This window comes from Buteo buteo, chromosome 10 (genome assembly GCF_964188355.1).
Source record: "Buteo buteo chromosome 10, bButBut1.hap1.1, whole genome shotgun sequence".
In the NCBI taxonomy this organism is placed as follows: Eukaryota; Metazoa; Chordata; class Aves; order Accipitriformes; family Accipitridae; genus Buteo; species Buteo buteo.
The window spans coordinates 25,052,395-25,072,461 of NC_134180.1; the positions used below are offsets into that span (position 1 = coordinate 25,052,395).

At 39.0% G+C, this 20,067-nt stretch overlaps 1 protein-coding gene and 1 long non-coding RNA gene across 4 annotated transcripts in view; one reads left to right on the forward strand and one right to left on the reverse strand.

Moving 5' to 3' along the window:
- Positions 1-16,024, reverse strand: part of ABCD3 (ATP binding cassette subfamily D member 3) — a 33,993-nt gene extending 17,969 nt beyond the window's left edge. For 2 of the 3 annotated variants that reach the window (XM_075038956.1, XM_075038955.1), the window contains exons 1-2: positions 15,859-16,024; positions 1,625-1,661 (exon numbers count right to left, since the gene is read on the reverse strand). In XM_075038956.1, coding sequence (XP_074895057.1) covers positions 1,625-1,661; positions 15,859-15,974 — 153 coding nt within the window. In that variant the 5' untranslated portion in view covers positions 15,975-16,024. Of the gene's footprint in view, positions 1-1,624; positions 1,662-15,394; positions 15,673-15,858 lie in introns of those variants that run through there. The other variant, XM_075038957.1, reaches the window with a different exon arrangement.
- A 37-nt stretch (positions 16,025-16,061) lies between these two features.
- On the forward strand, positions 16,062-19,576 carry LOC142036045 (uncharacterized). The gene is made up of 3 exons (XR_012652053.1): positions 16,062-16,170; positions 16,526-16,616; positions 17,089-19,576. It is a non-coding gene; the product is annotated as an uncharacterized LOC142036045 (long non-coding RNA).
- Positions 19,577-20,067: the final 491 nt, after the last annotated feature.

A 20,067-nucleotide genomic window follows, 5' to 3' on the forward strand; every position in this document is an offset into this window, starting at 1 on the left:
AAAACAGACTAAAAGGGCATACATGTGTACTTAAAACAAGTCCTGCCTAATCAACCTAACCCTGCTATCTTTGCTACCCAAAACTCACGTGAAGCATAAGTTATCAATGCCTATAGTAATACTACAACATACTCAGACAGGAAACCTCAAAGAGAAAACTAGGGAGACAGGATAGGGAAGACAAATACAGTAGCCTGTGATTCACCATTAATCAACTGAGACAATCCTATCAAGCACTCTATTTTTTTTTTTTTATTTCCAAGGATGATTAAACCACAGAAACTTGCACAAAGAGCCCAACTTAATCTCTTCACTTACTGTTTACATCTGCAACATGATGGGCAACAAGTGTGAGCTCTGAGCCCCAGCAAACACAAATATACTCTGAATGCTCTGTGAATAAGCCTACACTTGTTTTTCATGGGATGAAGTCAACTATAGTCCTGTCCTTTTTAAAAAAATATGTGAACACAAACTATGGATAAAAATTCTAGCCAGAGAGGATGCTATATGGTAGATAATAAAAATATTTTAATTAAAAATTATTTACACAAAAAAATCCAAGCAATCCCAACAACTAAAGACTACTGTCCAGGCCTAATGAAGCATGACCCTACACATGTTATTGCTTTTCTGTAATAGAAAAGACAAACGCAATGTCTGATGTGCAAAATTTCTAGGAGTACCTGACTAGACATATTTGATGTCTGAGCCAAACCTATTCTTCCTCTCTATCCATCTCTTCCCCATTTCTACTTGTGTTGCATTTCTATTAATCCAATATCTTCTTTCCCAGAGGGCTTTTTCCTTAGACTGTTAATTCCTTATTCAGTATAATTATATCCAAGATGGGTAGGAATAAGAGAAAGCTAGTTAAGATTTTTACAGATAGGTATAGCTATGCAAAATACAAGTGTTTATGGCAGATAGTGCAGTCAAGGTCTGGCTAGAAGCTAACAGGATGCTTGTATACACCTTTATATTTATCCAGTGCAAGCCTTTTCTTCAATTTTCAGCAAAGATGGAAGTACATGGAATAGTTATCTATTCACACCATCATATGATCCAATATTTCTAACCATGGGCTCTGTCCTTTGGGCTGTCATGTTTTATTTGAACATGAAACAAAAAACTTGACTTAAAGGGTTATAACATATCCTTTTCAAATAAATGAATTAACAGACACACAAAAGACCAGGGAAATGCCAAACCTCCTACCAGAAGTTTGAAGTACTTGTTAGAAATTGTCAGACTCTACATCTTGTTCCATACTTTTTTCTTTTAAATAAAAAGCAAATACAAGTCATACCAAATCTACAGGCAGCTGTTTGTTGCTATGCATACAGCCAAACTTACAACACTAGTCCTTAAACATTCAGAAGGCACAAAAAAAATGAAAAAGCACATGGTACATGTCAAGAATATATCATTACTTGGTCAAACATCAGCTACGTGTGATTAACCCGATTATTCCATTTATTTCACCAATGCAAGTCTGAAAGTATCATTCAAACCACATTTGCACCATAGCCACTATTCTCTCCAAAATAAAACTACAATTATGGGACTTTAAAAAAATCAGTATTTAAAATTATTAAAAACATATTAATGAAGAAAGAATTACCTCAGTGTTCTGCAAGGCTTGTTTTCCACTTCTTTTACTGTAGATGAAAAAATAAAGTATTTTACTTGTTATTAACACACTTTTCTTTGTCCTGAACTCTACACAGAAGAGACAAAAAGGAAAGCTTGGGATTATATCCCTATCTATTTCTTTCAAAGCAGTACAGTGTCTTCACAGCAGGGCTACCTTTTATGTCAAACCTATGAGCTGTTTTTATACAATTTCAATGAAACCTTACTCCTTTCATTATTCAGTTTCACGTAGGGAAACTAAGTCTCCCTCTTTCATCTCCGAGTTTTGCTTTACTTTAGCTTCTGTGTCATCGGTTCCTAGTGTTTGTTTCTCACATATACTTTGCAAGCATGGCTACATGGTTCCACTGACCACAAATGAGAATTACATGAATGCACATTCAGCAATTCAAGCAACACAACTTTGATGTTTTGCACTATCTACATAAACCAAACAGATTTGTTTTGCATTATAGCTGACTTTCAAATAACACATTTAACTATATATAAAGATTATTTTTTCATAAATATGTGCTGCAGGGGAAAAAAAGTCAGATCCTGTGAAACCTAGTTCCTGCAAAGGTGTGCACTGGAAGGGGAGTTAGTTTTTATTCTGTCCTTTTTCCTTCCCCTGCATTTTACAGAACAGTTAGAGGAAAAATATTTATCAACTAGTGCCAAACAAACATTTGAAAGTACAATGCTATTCTTCCTCTCCTTTTAAGGAAGGCAAGCTGACATATAAGACAGTTATAGTTTGTCTTTATTCATTTCTGAACATTAAGCATCAGATAAGCACATGAAGCTGTTGGGAGAGCTTATGCATTTATGTAGTTTAAAAGTGACAGCTAACCATATTAAATTGTAATCTCCCATTTCTCAACCATCATACTAAAACACTGAGAACAGGCTGCCTTAAAACTATAATATTCATACACTTTCAAGACAGCATCTAGGAATCTACAGGGAAGCAGAAAGTATGAAAGGCACTGCTCCTCCTGCCTACAACAGCAAAACAACTGCAGACTGACACACAACCAGTTATCTTGCAACTGTAGAAACAGCATCATTGTGCACTTGTGCTTTAAAGCTCTGCAAAGAGCACATCTAGGATGAAACCATGCTTATTTTAGTTTATGATGATTAGAAAGACCTGTGAATGTCACTGACCAATGAAAAGAAATAACTTAATTATTATGGAAGGAAGAGGCAAGGTAGCAGGAGAATATGAGAAAAGAAGAGAAGGAAGAAACCACAAAAGTGAGAAGGGAGAGATGCCAGTTTAACAAGAACTTAATTGAAGGTAATGGTGAGATGGAAGCCTGAGAGGAAAAGAGAAACATCTTGTAAGACTACTTGTGCAAAAGCCAGAACAAAGAACATGAAAAGCAGCAGAGGGCAGACTGGGGAAGAAATAACTTAATAGAAGTTCAGAAGAGATATAACACTTAATCAGGCCATGAGGGAAGTATGTCTGCAGAAACGGTAAGAGTACGCAAGTCTAAGAAACAATCTAGTTAGAGACTACATCCTGGTGACAGAGGAGCAATGTATCGCAGGTACAAGAAACTTCTCAATACATCTTGTAATTTTCCAAAGTACAAAAGATTGACCTATTTTTTTAAAAAGTGTCCTTGAGTATGTATCAGTCCAATCACGTCTCATTTGGGACTAGGAGTAAAGCAGTATTCTTCAGCATGAATAAGTCGTTATCAAACCATGTGGCTATTTCCCTAGGTGATTCACGACTTGCCATAACAAAATGAAAGTATGTGGCTCTTCCAGATATGCTATAATAATTCCTAGTTTTGCTGCCTCAAGGCCTGCCAATGTTTTAAGTCACAACACTCATAATACACAACTATTTCAGCTTTAAAAGGATCAGAAGTGAATACATTAAAATAGTAATATGAGGCCCAGAATTATTCTCAGTTGAATACCTTTGATGTATTTATTGATACAACTTTTCCTACAGTAGCTGTTCAGAGAAATTCAGCAGCTGAAACTACTGAGCTGAAACTGATCATGCATTAGAGAAATGACTGTTCAGAAAGTGAACTTCTAATTAAATGAGTTCACAATTAATAAACTTTATAAATATAAATTCTAAAGATAAAAATCAAGTATTTGTAAATTCAAAACCTAACAAAAAAGAGCTTTAATAGTGCTTTGTTCTCTTTTTCTAAAAAAATTCATGCAAACTCAAAACAAGATTAATACTTCAATAAGAAAGGAAACAATGTTATATATGAAGTATGGATTGTCTAGAAGCAGAAAATAAATGTGGCTACATAGCTCAAAAAGCATTGCTCTTGCTATTAAAAAAAATAATAATCCATTGTTATTTCAAGAAGTAAAACCATTTTACTTGCAACAAAAGACTGTGCCATAGTTCTGCCTGGAATAAAACTTCCACAGGCTGATTACTGCAGAACTTTTCCTTCTCAAAAGTCTCATTTCTTCAGTCTGATACCTACTGGCACTACTCCAGACTCTATTATACTATTGTAGAACTTTTTTTGTGAGAATTGTGTCTGCATTCTCGTTGAATTTAAAGACTAAATAACACCCTCAATTAGTCAGCAAGAATACAAGACTATCCGGTTACAACAGAGAGCTCTAACATTTGGAATAGATTCAAGCTCTCTATTATTACAGATCTCTCATTTACTTAATGCTAGGGCATCACAAGCCTTATTGGTGAAGGAAGGCAAGTGCTACATGCTGTCCAAATTCTCTGCTGCAAATAACTCCTCTGGTATAGGGGCCATCATTGAGCAGCACAGTGTAAGGACTCCTTGGAACAGAAACATAAGGCTGCCTTTTACTGCAATGTTAACTTTAGTGATTACCCTATCCACACATATTGCTCTCCAGTTTGAGTTAAACTATGTTTTTTATTATCACAGGAGTACCTCAAAGCTCAAGCACTACTGATGCTTGACTTGGCGATGTGGCAGGGTAACAGCTAACGATATAGCTTGGGTTAGTACAATTTATGACACGCTTATTCAGTCAATATTACTATAATTCAGAGAGCTAACATCGAATTGCAGAAGAGCTGTATTTTTGATCTTTAGTGTAGTTACTCTCACTTCATCACAAGGTACTCACAATGAGGCCCTTCTCTGAGTGTATATATTGAGGCTGAAGCTGGACTGGCTGGGACAATGGAAGATCTCAAAGCAAAAACAACTTCCAAACAGTTTGAATGGGAGTAGCATGGATTCAGCAATGATGTGAAACATGTTCCATAGGGAACACATTTCTGTTCCTCTCTACCTCAAAGTCAGAACTGTGCAGCGATCACTCACCATTCATTTCTACTCTTTTCCTTCTATATCAGAAAGTCCTGAGATTTTTCTCCTGCCCTGCCCTGGACTTGGATTGCTTTTTTAGTTCCAGCCATCAGTTCCCATGAGGCATTAGATTTTAATCAAAAAATTCAATAGTTACATTACAGATACTAAGAGAATACAGGACCTTGCTTTAGGTGACACCCCCCCCCCCAAAAAAAAAAAAAAAAAAAAGAGGTAAGCTGACAAAATAAGACTACAAGAACAAATATTCAAAAGATGTCTTTATGGCAAGAAAAAAAAAACTATGGCATACACCATAAAATACCTCACCCACGAATGTAAATTATTACATTTCTAGACTTATGAGTGCCTAACTGCAGCTTAAAAATAACAATGTGATTTTAAACTGAACCATAACAGTTTACAAATGTAGAGAGTATTTTGGAAGCATGAATCAAGCACAAATTAATACAGTAACATTTACGCAAAACTACACAAAAACTTTTATATTGAACTGCTCTAATTTATTTCTCTGAAATAATAAAACCTGTAGAAACATAAAAGCTAGCTTTCTTCCAAGCTCTTACTGTACCAATAGAATACAGAGTTGTGTAGCAGAAGTACTTAAATTACTATAACTCATCTCCAATATCTACTTGCTTTTCAGTTTTTCCACATGGAAGATGCTTGACTGAAACTAAGTTACTGTCAGGCAGTTATGAAAAAAGATCTGCCAATACAGTAATGAAATAACAGACTTCATTAAGTAGCAAGTAGATGATGGGCAGACTCTGACTTTTGAGCTTCCTTCATGCCCTCACAAACAAGGAGGGGTGGTGAGAATGAGGTTTTTGAAAAGGGTTACTGTCATGGTTTAACCCCAGCCAGTAACTAAGCACCACACAGCCACTCACTCACCGCCCCCCACACCCAGTAGGATAGGGGAGAAAATTGGGAAAAGAAGTAAAACTCATGGGTTGAGATAACAGTTTAATAGAACAGAAAAGAAGAAACTGATAATGATAACACTAACAAAATGACAACAGTAATAATAAGAGGATTGGAATATACAAATGATGCACAGTGCAATTGCTCACCACCAGCCGATCAACGCCCAGTTAGTCCCCCAGCGCCAATCCCCCAGGCCAACTCCCCACAGTTTATATATTTGGCATGACATCACATGGTATGGAATACCCCTTTGGCCAGTTTGGGTCAGCTGTCCTGGCTGTGTCACCTCCCAACTTCTTGTGCCCCTCCAGCCTTCTTGCTGGCTGGTCATTAGAAGCTGAAAAATCTTTGACTTTAGACTAAACATTACTTAGCAACAACTGAAAACATCAGTGTTATCAACATTCTTCTCTGACCTAGCTCAGAAACATTGCACTATACCAGCTACCAGGAAGACAATTAACTCTATCCCAGCTGAAACCAGGACAGTTACCCTGACAATATATAGAAAAAGAGATAAGAACAGTTATGGTACTAAAATATTTCTAACACTGAGCCAAATCTATTGATTTGGATAGGAATAGTTTTGGATAATGATAGGAACACAGAATATTCCAACATGAAACAATACTTAAAAAGTGTTTCTGCATAGTTTCTTTACAATTTTCTAGGAAGCATTAAAAATCTTAATTATATACATCTCTCTGCCTGTATTCAGCAGGTACTACTACTACACTAGTCCAGTCTTTCTCCAAACTTCCACAGTTTCAGGCTTAAATTTTAAAGCAATCAATAAGTCAAATTCTACTTTCAAAGGCAGAACTTCATCCATAGATCACCATGGTTGTTGCAGCAACCCCTCTGCAGCAATGCAGACCACAAAGCCAAGAACAAATCATGTAGAATGAGATACAGAATACTTTTAATTCAGATGATCTAAAGAATAAACTTCCAGAATATCTAGACTAAGTAATTCTGTAAGAGTCTTCCTTTATACTGGGGATGGGGAAAGAAGGAGCTTCTGTGAAGACTTAGTCCTATTAAAATGATAGTTAAAAAACCCACAACTTTCATCACTTCACATGACTATCGTAACAAAACACAAAGATCAGTATGAGTTTAATCTACATCCATTTTCATGGTGTTTCCTCTGACTGCTACCTTCATGCTAAATAAACCAAAGCATTCTTTCAAAATGATCCTCTATGCTCACAGTGTTTAAAGTCAGACTCAAATCAAACACTTCAGTGACTACAGTACGCATCCATGAAAAGCCACTTTTAACTACAGTAATGTCTTAGACACTCCTTATCAAGGTTACCATTTATGATAGGGAGTACTATGATCAGTTTTGGACCCCCAGTACAAAAACAAAAAAAAAAATTGATAAACTTGACAGGTTCAGCAGAGGGCCATCATGATGGTCAGGAGCATGGAGCACTAGCCCTATAATGAGAAGCTGAAGGAAGAGGGCTTGATCATCCTGGAGAAAAAACAGCACTGGGAGAACCTGACAGCAGCTTCTCATTACTTCAGAGGCCACTGAGGAGACAGAGCCAGACTCAGACTCTTTACATGGGCACACAGCAGAAGACAGACAACAGACATGAACTGAATTTTCTTGTATCTAACTAGACACAAGAGAAAAAAAAAATCACTATTACAATAACAGAGTATTGTAACAAGTTGTCCAAAGACTGTGGAATCTGTCATTGGATGTTGTCAAGATCCATCTGCACAAAGCCCTCAACAACGCAGTCTGAATTCAGTGTGGATCCTGCTTTGAGCAGGCACTTGGATTAAGTGACCTCTTAAGGTGCCTTCTATCCTAAATCATTCTATGATTTTACTTTTTTTTTTTTAATAAAACAACATGAACAGGTTAGAGATATAATGGGACATGTATCACCTGAAGAAGTTTCAGGAAAAGCAGCATCTCAGATGTAGCCTGCTACCCATTATTTAACTGCACAGAGCTTATACAGCAAACATGCATGCAACAAGTGAAGAAAGGTATCAGCAGCAGTCCCGGCAGATGACACAACTACACCAAACTTTTCATTCATACATGCATGGTAACTGAATAGCAACTAGCTAAAGATAAGTAAATAGGCAAGTACTTACCCCATAGACAGTAGGCAATACAACAAAACACTTCTCTGCAACATCAAGAAACCTGATCAGCCAAACCCAGCTAGATGCTTTAAAGAAACTAATAAAGAGTTTCAGGACTCTACAGGCATTTGGCAGCTGATCCTACTTTCAGGGCAGCAGCATAGCATTGGGGCAGGCAGAAAACTTCATGATAATACCACATAATTTCAGTCTCCAAATAAGTGTTGGTCACAGCACTCAGTCTTTGGGGTTAACTCTATTTCCATACCAGTGAAACTATTCTCTCTAAAGAAACATGCAACAATGGTGGTTACTCAAAAAGGATCATTCTCAACACTACTGAAGAAGAAAGTGATTTGAGAAACTGGGAAAAGCCTCAAGAGGCCATTGAGTCTAGTTACTGAAAGGTCTCTGGAATACTAGCTCTGTGGTATTTACTAGCAAACAGGAAAAAGTTGAATGATTACTGTCTCTAGAAATATCTGTCTCCTTCCAGAAGAAAGTTTGGTGGAAGCAATCTACACCAAGATAAGCATAATAGGGAATTGCAGATAAAGCGAGAGATAAGCAAGACTTCTAGTTTAATGGCAGGTGAAGAAGAAATAAGGGTTTGAAAATGTTACGCTGTGCTTAACTAACAAAAAAAGCTACAATTTTCAGGTCATGCTACCTTCCTTCCGTAGAGTAGGATGCCTAGCTTCTGCTCAACACAGTACAAAGGAAGAATATCTGGTTTAGGGTTAAGTGGAGCTTTTCAAAGAGTTGTTACCTCTAAGCAACCTTTGTATTTGTGTTTTGCAGACCTTACATTCTAGAATGTTACTGAACAATTTTCATAGCTTTAAAAAACACCACTCAAGATAAATGATTTTGTAATAGTTCCTGATTATTTGTGCAGTTTTCAGATTAGTTTTGCAGTCAAGATACTACTGAGACAATGTAAAGACAGAATACAATTCAAATTACTAAAGACAGAATGCAACAGCATACCATGTTACAGTGTGAAGAAATAACAGCTATAATGAGAACAGTATACTGTTGCTCATAGCACACTCATTGGTAGACATAGCTTCATATTGCACACACCACAAAGAGGTAGAGAGAGGAACAGTACAGTTATTTCAGGTCAAGGGCAGCAGCCTTACTCAGAAGCCTGGACATAGTCCAAAAGCATGCCCATTTACGCAGTACGCACTGAGCGCACACAGAAATCCGGAGCATGTGTTTCTTGGCTCTAGGTTGGTGGCTAGTCACAGCATAACAAATATAATGTGAGGGGAATGTGTTCAGGCAACCAAGAGGACTCTGAGAAGGTCACAGTCAGCTATGTCACTACAAGCAGGTGTTCTGAATTGCTCTGCATTGCTAAAGCTCAAAAAGTTTCTACAAGCATTTGAGAAGGTGGCAACAAAGCAGAGCTGTTGTAGAGGAAATTCTAAGCTTCAGTAGAAGTCTGCATCTCGATAACAAAGTAACACGTAAAGAAAAACCTTAGAGCTATTAGTTTTTCCAGAAGCTTGTGCTCTCGCCTGCGCTGTGGCTGTAGCTCTCCCTCATGGATAACAGCAGAAAGACTTCTAGCTAGTTCCTTGCAAAGCAAAAAAGAAAATAGTTTCAGATTATTGCACACACGCTAAATCTTGGCTTAGACAGCAATCATTTTATGCAACTTAAGAGAGAAACCACTAATTAACTACCCAGGCCCAAAACAAAGGCATTCTGAATGCTAGGAGTAGGGCTGAGTCATCTGGTTTCTCCTGTCTCTGTACCCTCCAGCTGAAGACAGCTTTTCTGAGCCCCAGGCAGGTTTTTCTACAAGATTAGATTTTAGATGCATTTTCTAGTAATCCTATCAGTATGTTTTGTCTTTCTTTTTGTTTTTTGTTGGGTTTTTTTTCTAAATGCTAGTGCACATACAGCAAGTAGTGGACTGAACAGTCATATTCACATTCTGGATAAACCTACTTTAATGTAGGTTTTTTGTTGTTGTTTTTTTTTTGACACCTGCCACCTTTTCACAAAGCAGCACAGGTTCCTTTTAAAGCTTTTACATACATGGAAGCAGTCTATTAATCTGCAGCAACGTAATTTCACTCTTCTTACCAAACAGTCATGGGGGACTCAACTAGAACAGGTCCCTTCATGCAAAGTACACTAGCAAGGCTCACCCAAACATCTTCAGAACCTAATGAAATGAGGCAAACTAACAAAAGATAATAACATCCTAAATATACAAAAATGAAATAAAAATGCATGACTTGCTTCGAGTTACAACTGCCACTTGCTATGTTTAAACTTCTGTGTTATACTGAAAAGCTCCTCCAAATGTTTGAACACATCTATCACTTCTGATCATACTTAAACACTGCCAAACTGTAGGTTCATGGGCAGTCCAGCCAATGACATAAGCAAAACATCTATTTCCACTGTCAGAAGAAAAAAGCTGAGAAGCCCAATGACAGGCAAGTGCATACGTCATGTGTCACCCAAGATTAACTGTGTAAAACCCTATTCGATATACACTGTGTCAACAACTCTGTTGACCTCTCTCAACTTAAATGAGCCTTTCCCGTTGCTTTAAGCATGTCTAACCTCTAAAGTCCCAAGCATACATTGTTCTTCCTTTATGCATTTTTCTCTCCACAGGAGGGATGCCAAACACTTGGGTTTCAGTAGTTCAATTCACACAAAATTAGATGTCCATACCCTAGCATCCTCTTGGATCCTAATGGACACAGCTGGGTGATAGAATCTGCTCCTAGACACACTGGCCTTTCCTAAAACCTTTTATTTTGTCACCTTTCCATATATTACAAATTCCTTCCTATTAACTCCATTCCTTTTATTCCCTTTCCCTAATCTTGCAGTTCCAAACTCTTTACCCTAATTACCTTCTTTTACTCCTTCCAGTCCCTTCTTCCAGCAGAAAGCTGTATGAGTTAAATACCTTTTTGAAAGTAATCCAACTTCATTCTCCAGTTGTGCAAGTACTTTATTTTAAACTACATGGATACTCAGGAAAAATTCTCACTAGAGGGATAACAGACAATATCCAGCTCCTTTACGTAGCATCCCTTAAGGTTTTATTTTTGAAGCAATCAAGGAGATATTCTGCTGCTTCTTGTTTGAACCAATGATATCTAATATTCAAGACAAAGGCCATAAAACAGACACAGGATTACATTTTTGTGGATGAAAGGTAACATATAACTTCATTTTATTTTACAAATGTTGTACACTACAGCTTTTTTTCCTTTTACAATCCTATACTGTATAACCCTATTTTAACAGTTAACATTTTTGAGTGTTTATTTAATATGGGTTTAGTGTCTTTCTTTAAAAAACTACAATGCTTAGGTGAACCAAAGCAGAAGTGTAAAGGTTGAGGGGCAAGAGGGTGAAGAGTTCAGCATTTCAACAGTTTTTGCCATATTTTTTTTTTTTATTATTATGGCACAAATATGAATTACAATCCCCACCCACACATTGTCAGTAAGGTTGAGATCACTTGCATTCAATTAACATAGTAATTCATAACAACAAACTGCTATCCCCTAGTAACAGCAGCTGCTAGAAGAGAAACATTTGTTGTTTGTGTTTGTACACAACCAGACAGTATTTGTATTACAGCACAAAACATCATTTAGGAAAATAGTAAAGATTAGTTTAAAGTTTTATTTCAATACTTTTTATTCTTAAAAAAAACCCCAAACATTCCAGAAATCAGTCTTTTCGGACCTTGCTCAGTGACAAAGTCTTGGGCGTTAAATTTTTTTCTTGATTTTAACTGACAGGGGAGAACGTACAAAGAATACTGATCAGACTTCCGCTGGTTTTCCTTCAGTCTTCCTCTCTCTAAATCTTTCTCCAATACTCAATAGGGGGGAAAAATAGAACCACTGGTCTTTAAAACAGATTTTATGAGTCAATTCCCTAAATGGAGGCAACATTTTCAACTGTCAAGACACTCACTGATCATCAATGCTGAAGTCACTTCTGTTTGCAGAAAGAGCTCATGATTGATTAGTTTTTTCCTGATACCCAGGATAATGTAGTTCCTCAAAAAAGACAACTTATGATTCTAAAAAACCCAAATACTACAACTGAAGTCATAATTGCATTTAGATATAACAATTTTCCCCCTCCCAAGAGGACATAAAGCTTTTCCAAGGAAACAGACTTTTTGAGAGCCACTTGAATAGAGAAACAGTGCATTTTTCTTTCCATGCTTTACTCCAAGGAAGTAACGTGGAACACCAAGTGACTATAAGCAAACAGTTCTACGTCATTCTATTTTGGAGGATTTTAGAAAGTTGTGGTTTAAAATATACTGTAAAATGCAAATGATACCACCTCTCAGTTCTACAAAACTCATGAGTAGTGTAATAGCTCTTACAGAAGAACATCTGTGACTAATTGAGCTAGCACTAATTAAGTGATCTTTGACCTACTAAGGTAGGTTACCATAACATATACAGCTTACTTATTCATATATTGCTACTTGATACGAGTTGTACTGGACCTTGCCCCATTGTCTGACAGCAGAAAAGTAGGTGAAAGTTGCCTCTTCTTTCCTTCCTGCTATCATTTCTATAAGTGATTATTCTATATCGAAATTAACACACACAATAGGAAGAGTCTGGGTAAGATAACTTTTTTGTTACACATTCAAACGCATTTGATTTGCTAAAAGATTTTTTAGTAGTTGTTGTTTTGTTTTTAATTTATACATTATTTTACTTTTCAACTTTGGCCAGCAGTGATACTGAACCATTGATAACATTCCAGCAAAACTTAAAAAAAAGCACACAAAACAGAAAAGTTATTCCAGGAAAACACAATATAATAGCATATCTTACTTTGAACATAAAGTATGTATAAGCACAAATACTTAAGTGTGGATTCTTAAATAAACGATGTGAGGAAGGAAGAACTTTTGCAGGTAAAGTTCACAGTTGTACTAGAACACTTCCATGGTTCACTTGAATGTTAAAGCCAGTGTTTTGCTGTTTATATTCAAGTCTGCAATGTTCACCTTTGCCCTTAGGAAGTCCAAAACTAGAATTTCACCTTCCAGAATTCAAGCAGCTGAAATTCATCTCATACTAACACAACACAACATTTTCAGGCATTATATACACCAAGGTTAACAAAGGAATTCACACATATAAAACTAAATCACCACTATTCCTCACACACTTTACTAGGTTAACCTCAAGCAGCAACTACACTACCAGTCCTCTTCCAGACTACATAGATTGCCAAGTGAAATTCTTCTCCATAGGAATAAGTAAACAAATTTAGGACAGCCTTACTCTCCCAACTTCTCCCTCTTCCCAAAGAGGCAGAGAGAAATACAACACAAATTAGAGGGTACACTAGGCCCTGGAGATTTTTATCATTACTGCACAAAGGTTTACCACTTGTTATTATATGTCAGCATCACATACCAGCACAAGTATGCTGGAATATGTAAAGACGTGGCACCATGACAATCCTTTCCAAAAGTATGCTATAATTCACTTTAGCAACAAAGCATTAACAGATGAATGATACATGACCTAATGAGACTAAAGGAGGATGAAGCAATGGTAATAACTGGATGCTTTTGTCTAGGCTGGAGGTATAGGCAATGTAGCTTACCTACTGCCTAGTCTTGATAGGTAGCATTCTGTAAGGCTCCCAGCAAGGTCTGCCTCACAGGGAAACATAGATAAAAGAACAAAGACCGGTGTGCAGAAACCATCTTCAGAAATAGCACTCAAGAGGCAGCACAGCTATTACTGAAACAACTGAATGTTGGATGTTAGAGTTTGGAATCTATGGCCACAACACAGTACCAGTAGTAAATAAGACCTAAGCTGTGGAGGGACTCAAAAGCATAAAGCAACACATATGAACAAGTGGAACAATCAAGTTTGCAAGCATGGTACTTATTTTAGCAACTGCATTTCTAATAGATTTGAGAATGCAAAATGGTTTGAGAGAGGAAGATGAGAGAAGCAAAGGATGAGGTATCAGAAAGACTGCAGTACAGATAGAGGAAAAGGGACAGATCAGGTCAGGCTCTCACAACTCTATTCAAATGCTGAGTTAGCTGGAACATAACTCATAAATTATCTCCACTTTCCAATTCTCGCTAATCTTGTAATAATCTTTGGTCCACTTAATACATCTGAATGCCTCCGTTTTTTAACACTGGACCCAGCAAAATCGAAGATTCATACGAGAAGGACACATTCCAAATATAGTCTTCAGCATTAAGGCTAATGCTCGCTTTGAGTACATTGATCCTCAAGCTAATAGATGCATTGCCATTGTCAAGTCCTGCAGATCAACATCAGAAGATTTCCAAGCAAAATAGTTTATGAGGACAACCCAGGACCCACATTATACTTATTTCAGGGATAGGGAGATTACTCTGGACAAGTTCTAGCCTGCTCCTGTCAGCTGAATGCTGCTAGCAGTGGGAATGTACTAAATGCACTTCAAAACTACACTGGACTTGCATCTACATTTGAAGATGTGCTCCAATCTGAATGTAATCTAGTTTGCATGCTCCAAGATCATTCCTCAATAAAGGCAGAGCAAGGTAAGCATGGACAATTGGGAGATTCACTTTAAAAGAATACTCTTGGTCTGAATTAAAACGTAGATACCCCCAGAACATCTGCATGGCCTAGTCTTTCTTACAAACACCATTATAATACATTAAGTGTGAAAAACTTGCACTACAGTGTCAGTAACTCTCCCAGCTCACCATTTTTATTCCCTTCTATATAGCTTTTCTCCTTTTTTACAACAGTATTTCACTAAATTAAACAGAGATACCTGAAAAATATCATCCCTCCCCACGAGGTTGATAGAAGAGAAACTCTCCGCAATAGTTTGCAATCTTGTTTTTACTCCATGCAAACAATGTAAGGTAGCAAATGCATGAGTTGTCAGCAGCATATAAGTTTCTGACATGTTATATGACAAAGTTACCTAATTTCACGAAGCACTTAAAGATATCATGTGTATGAAAGGAATTAGGTAAAATAAAACTGGATTGTTGCTTAATCACAGGTATAATATTACTTAAGTCTGTTGAGTAAGTTCATTTCACCATCACAATCCAGTACCAGGGTAAGTTTGTAATGACTACAGGGTATCTTAACTGTACTACTCTAACATGCCAAGTCTTTGGCATATGGTCAATAATCTACAGCCACAAACACGCTAAAACTGTGAAAGGATTGAGTCTGAGGTATATTCTTCAGCTGCCACGCTTTATGGTACCCAAGGGCTTCACAGGAGATGAACAAATACACACCCTGGCACACGTATACCAGTAAGGCATCCTCAGAGGCAACAAACCCGATACCACCTCTTTGAAATTGTCACCCACGTACCTCACACTGCAGCATTAAAACCATAGCTGGGGTCCATTATTTGCCTATGCAGATAAGGCGTCCTAGAACATCCCTGGGAGTCAACTGTTCGTTAATATTAGTCCACAGTCAGGAAAACGGAGAAAACGAATATGATTTGACTAACAAGGTGGCGGCGGCCGGATACTCACAAGAGCGGCACCGACTGCACCTGAGGGAAGGCGGGAGGGGGAAGCGGCCTGAGCCCCCTCCCCGGGAGGAGGCTGTGGGCAGCAGCGCCCCGTAACAGCCGGGAGGCGGGCGGCCCCCCGTCGGGCCGAGAGCCGACGAGGGCTTCCACAGCTCTCGCCCGCCTCGGCCTCCCAGCCCCCCCCACCGCCGCTCGCCCCCGGCGCCCCTCCCGCCCCGCTCACCCCAGGCCTGGCCCCCGGCCCCGGCCCCGGCCCCGCCGCCCGCCTCCCCCGGCCACTCCCCGCCGCGCTCACCCGTGCTGGGCTGCCGCCCGCCGCTTGTTGAGTAGGCAGAGGAGGGCGCAGGCGGCGGCGGTGGCCCCGGCGATGGCGGAGTGGCGCACGGTGAGGTACTTGCTGTAGGCGGCCATGGTGCCAGCCGCGGAGCCCAGCCGAGCCGAGCGGAGCCGAGGCCAGCCGAGCGGGCGCGGGGAATGCCGGGAAGGGGGGCGGGGCGGGGCGGAGCCCGCCCGGCCTCTCCTCCGCCGGCGGGCCGGCCGGCAGCGGGCCGCGGCGGGATTCGCCGTGGGGGCGACGGCGCGGGCTGGTTGTGCGGTGGGGACGACGGTAATTAACGTTCCTTCCCCACCTCCCACGGCAGCGGGCGCGCCGGGGAGGGGGTGAAAGGGAAGGGGCGTTCCCTCCTGCGCCAGCAGGGCTGGGCCTGCTGCTGGCAGTCCTCGCCTGCAGGTCGGGCTGAGGAGCCTGGCGGCCGGGCCTCGGCCTCGGCTTTAATTTTGTCAGGCGTCCTCGACTGGGTACCTCCTCTCCGGTCGTTCGTTTCCACGGGGGGGTCTTTTGCGGGTGTACAGTGTGGTTTCTGAGCGTGAATTACGAGTGCCGTACAAATGTGGCGGCAGTATAAAATAAACCTTTAAGAGAGGCTTTGATGTCAGTTTTGCCACGCTGTCTTTTTTTTTAGGGCAGTGAGAGCAGCTGCCAAGAGGGTGGAACAAGTTGTCACCTGTGTAAGTCCAGGAAAACAATCCCTATCACGGGCAGAGCCACACCAGGTACAGCTGGAGATACCAGCCAGCTTTCTCCTACAAAACCAGTTATACTCGCACAGGTGCTTTTTCCAGCAGAGTTAATAACAGTTTGCAAAGTCGAGCTATACCAGCAAAAACACCCATGCCAGCATAACTGTATTTACACTGGATCTTCCCCTGGGGTCATATCCCTCAGAAGGACACCCAGTAATGTATATGAAGTGGCTGTACTTTCTATGGGAACTGGTCAGCTATATATTTAAAGCCTGTATTGGTGCAATGGTTAACACTGAAATGACAAAACAATTTCTCTGGTCAAACTTAAATGCAGATCAAAATGCAGTTAGAATCAATGTATCTGGGTTTAGTCTAAAAAAGGTTTTCATACAGGCTTTTAAAAATGTTTTAATATCTTTGAACGTTGTGCATTTGTTACTGTAGTATAGGAGTGTGCGCATAGGTCAGTCCATGTATTGAGTACTCCTGTTTCTTTCAGATATGTCTGCCTGGAGTAACAGGGCTGAAGCTGCAGTTTGATGAAAAGTAATCTCTGTTTCTTCATTCTGAATCACCACATATACTTCTCTTTCTCACTCCCTCTCCCCATCCTTGGTATCATCGGGCATTTTGGGGCAAATTTATGTTTTGATGTAAAAGCTGGAGTCTCAAAACATCAAATTGTTCACATGTATAAGAGCACTAGAGTCAGGACTACTGAATCTAGTTCTCTGGCACTTGTTCTGTGACCTTAGACAAATCGGTAATTGCCCTACTGTAAAATATCTGCTGTACATTGGTGTTTTGGGAAAGAAAAAAAATCAAAACTAATTAAAGTGTTTCTGATACTCAGGAAAATATAGAGCAGAATCACACAGCATTAATAAAGTCATCTTGGTTTATAAGATCAATGTTTGTAAAAATATCTTGGTTTCTTAAATCTTAGCTACTTTAGCAGTAGGTAAATGTGAGAAACTAAAACCAGGTGGTTTCTTCATCAAAGTAAAATGCTTATATTAAAATCATTACAAAAATGAACAGTTCTAAAAGTTTTCAGGTTTACTGCATCTTTAAAGTACAGTTCTGCTGCTACTTATAATCTCAGTATCTGTGCAGAGATCAAGAGTGCTGTGATATGCATTTCTTTACAAGTCTTCTTCCCTTCTTAAGCTTAGGCTGGTTGTACCCTTCCACAGAACTAGCTATCTAATATAGCCTAACTTTGTTTACATACAATGTCCATCTGTTTGGGCCATGCTGACCTTTGTTGTTTGCATGACTGCATGACTTGCGTTCTGCTATGTTTGTCTTCTATGGTGTCCTTATCCTGCTTTTTCAGGCTAGCCAATACCATGTCCTACTAGATATTTCATTTCTCTTCTAACTTGTCCTTAAATAATTTCACGTACACCTGTCATCTGAGAAACTTTCTCATGCATCCGATCCACCATGTTTCTTCTACTGCCTCCACTCTTGAATGTTGCTTTTTTTCAGAATAACTTTGTTAGCATGATTGATAAATGGGCACTTTGTTCAAAACATGAGGTTTTTATTGATCCATTGTTTCATCAGTTTCCAACAACACTCATGGCTAAGCATGTCCTTGATGAAATCACCCACACTGATCAAATGCTTTTGTGACAAAAGCTCCTTCTTTGTTCTGCAGTTTGAGATCTTATGCATTTCAATACTTTATACGTTGCAGCCATTTTGTGTTCTTGGTATTCTTGGTGCAAGTCAGCTGTGAGAGTTTTCCCAGGTAGCAAATAACAGTAACGTTAATTCAAATGTATCTCAAATGTAAAAGCTAGAGGTGTAAAGGGGTAGCTTGAAAGAAAACACAGCGAAGAGTACTATGCCTGTCACCTGTATTACTAATAGTGTGTGTAGTTTCTCTGAAGAAGCAAGATCAAATTAACAACTGTGCTTTTAATGTGGTCCATGGTATGGTTCAAACTTCCTACTAGCTATGTAAGAACATTCACAGAAAGGAAGCTATTTAAACAAGAAAGTGCACTCTGGAAGACTAAAGCCTGTAGGAAGGAAAATGCATATTTGCTATTAAAGCCTTAAAACCCTATAATGGATATGTCGTGGTTTAAGCCCAGCTGGTAACTAAGCACCATGCAGCCGCTCACTCACTCCTCCCCCACCCGGTGGGATGGGTGAGAGAATGGGAAAAAAAGTAAAACTCGCGGGTTGAGATAAAAACAGTTTAATAGAACAGAAAGGAAGATACCAATAATGACAATAACAACAATAATAAAATGACAGTAATAATAATAAAAAGATTGGAATATACAAAACAAGTGATGCAGAGTGCAGTAGCTCACCACCCACTGATCGATGCCCAGTTAGTTCCCAAGCAGTGATCTGCACCCCCTGGCCAACTCCCCCCAGTTTATATACTGGGCATGACATCACATGGTATGGAACATTCCTTTGGATATTTTGGGTCAGCTTTCCTGGCTGTGTCCCCTCCCAACTTCTTGTACCTCTCCAGCCTTCTTGCTGGCTGGGCATGAGAAGCTGAAAAATCCTTGACTTTACACTAAACATTACTTAGGAACAACTGAGAAACATCAGTGTGTTATCAACATTCTTCTCATACTGAACCCAAAACATAGCACTGTACCAGCTGCTAGGAAGAAAATTAACTCTATCCCAGCCAAAACCAGGACAGGACATCAGGAGACCTCATAATGGCAAGTGTTAGGCTATGGTCCTGTGTCTGAAGTGTTAAGTAGCAGTACCTAGCTAAGCAGTTCTTCAATTTCACAATTAATAAAAAAAAAAAGCCTGCTTAATAAAAAGCAGTAATAAAATTCTAAACAGTTCAGATTCTTAAATCATGTCCCCAGTCAATCTTGATTTTAGCCAGTTGAGTACTAAGGAGTGAGTTAGTCAGGAATATAAGAAATTGGTTTGGAATGAATATTTTGTCCCACTAATAGTTATGTGAATACATTTTATTTTTTTTTAAATGGAGTCTAGGCTAACAAGTAAGAAGATGCTCTGATTTGGTTTCTCTCAGAACAGGAAGAACCTGTATTATTTGCTGTTGGCACTTGGCATACAACACCCAACTATATTCTGAGAACAACATCTAATAATTAAATGAAAAATCATGTTGTTTATTGTAGGTCCAATGTAACATGTATTAATACATCAGGGAGAGCAATTTACAAATGTTGCGAAAGGTGGCAGAAGAATGAGATTCATTTATGTAAGTTGAGGTAAGCTGTAAGATGCAAACTGTACCATGTATGTTATTTAAGTTTGAAGGTAATTTTTGTAGTGCTGGTCTCCATTCTGTAGACTTGCACTTGCTTAATTTTTAAGTCCGTAAAAATTCAGTAAGATTGTTCACTTTAATGTTAAGTACTATGATATTTGAAAAATTAATAACTAGTGGAGCAAGAAGGACAGTTAAAGGGGTTGATGTGGTCTCTTTTGCAAAATCTGTGTTATCTCTTAG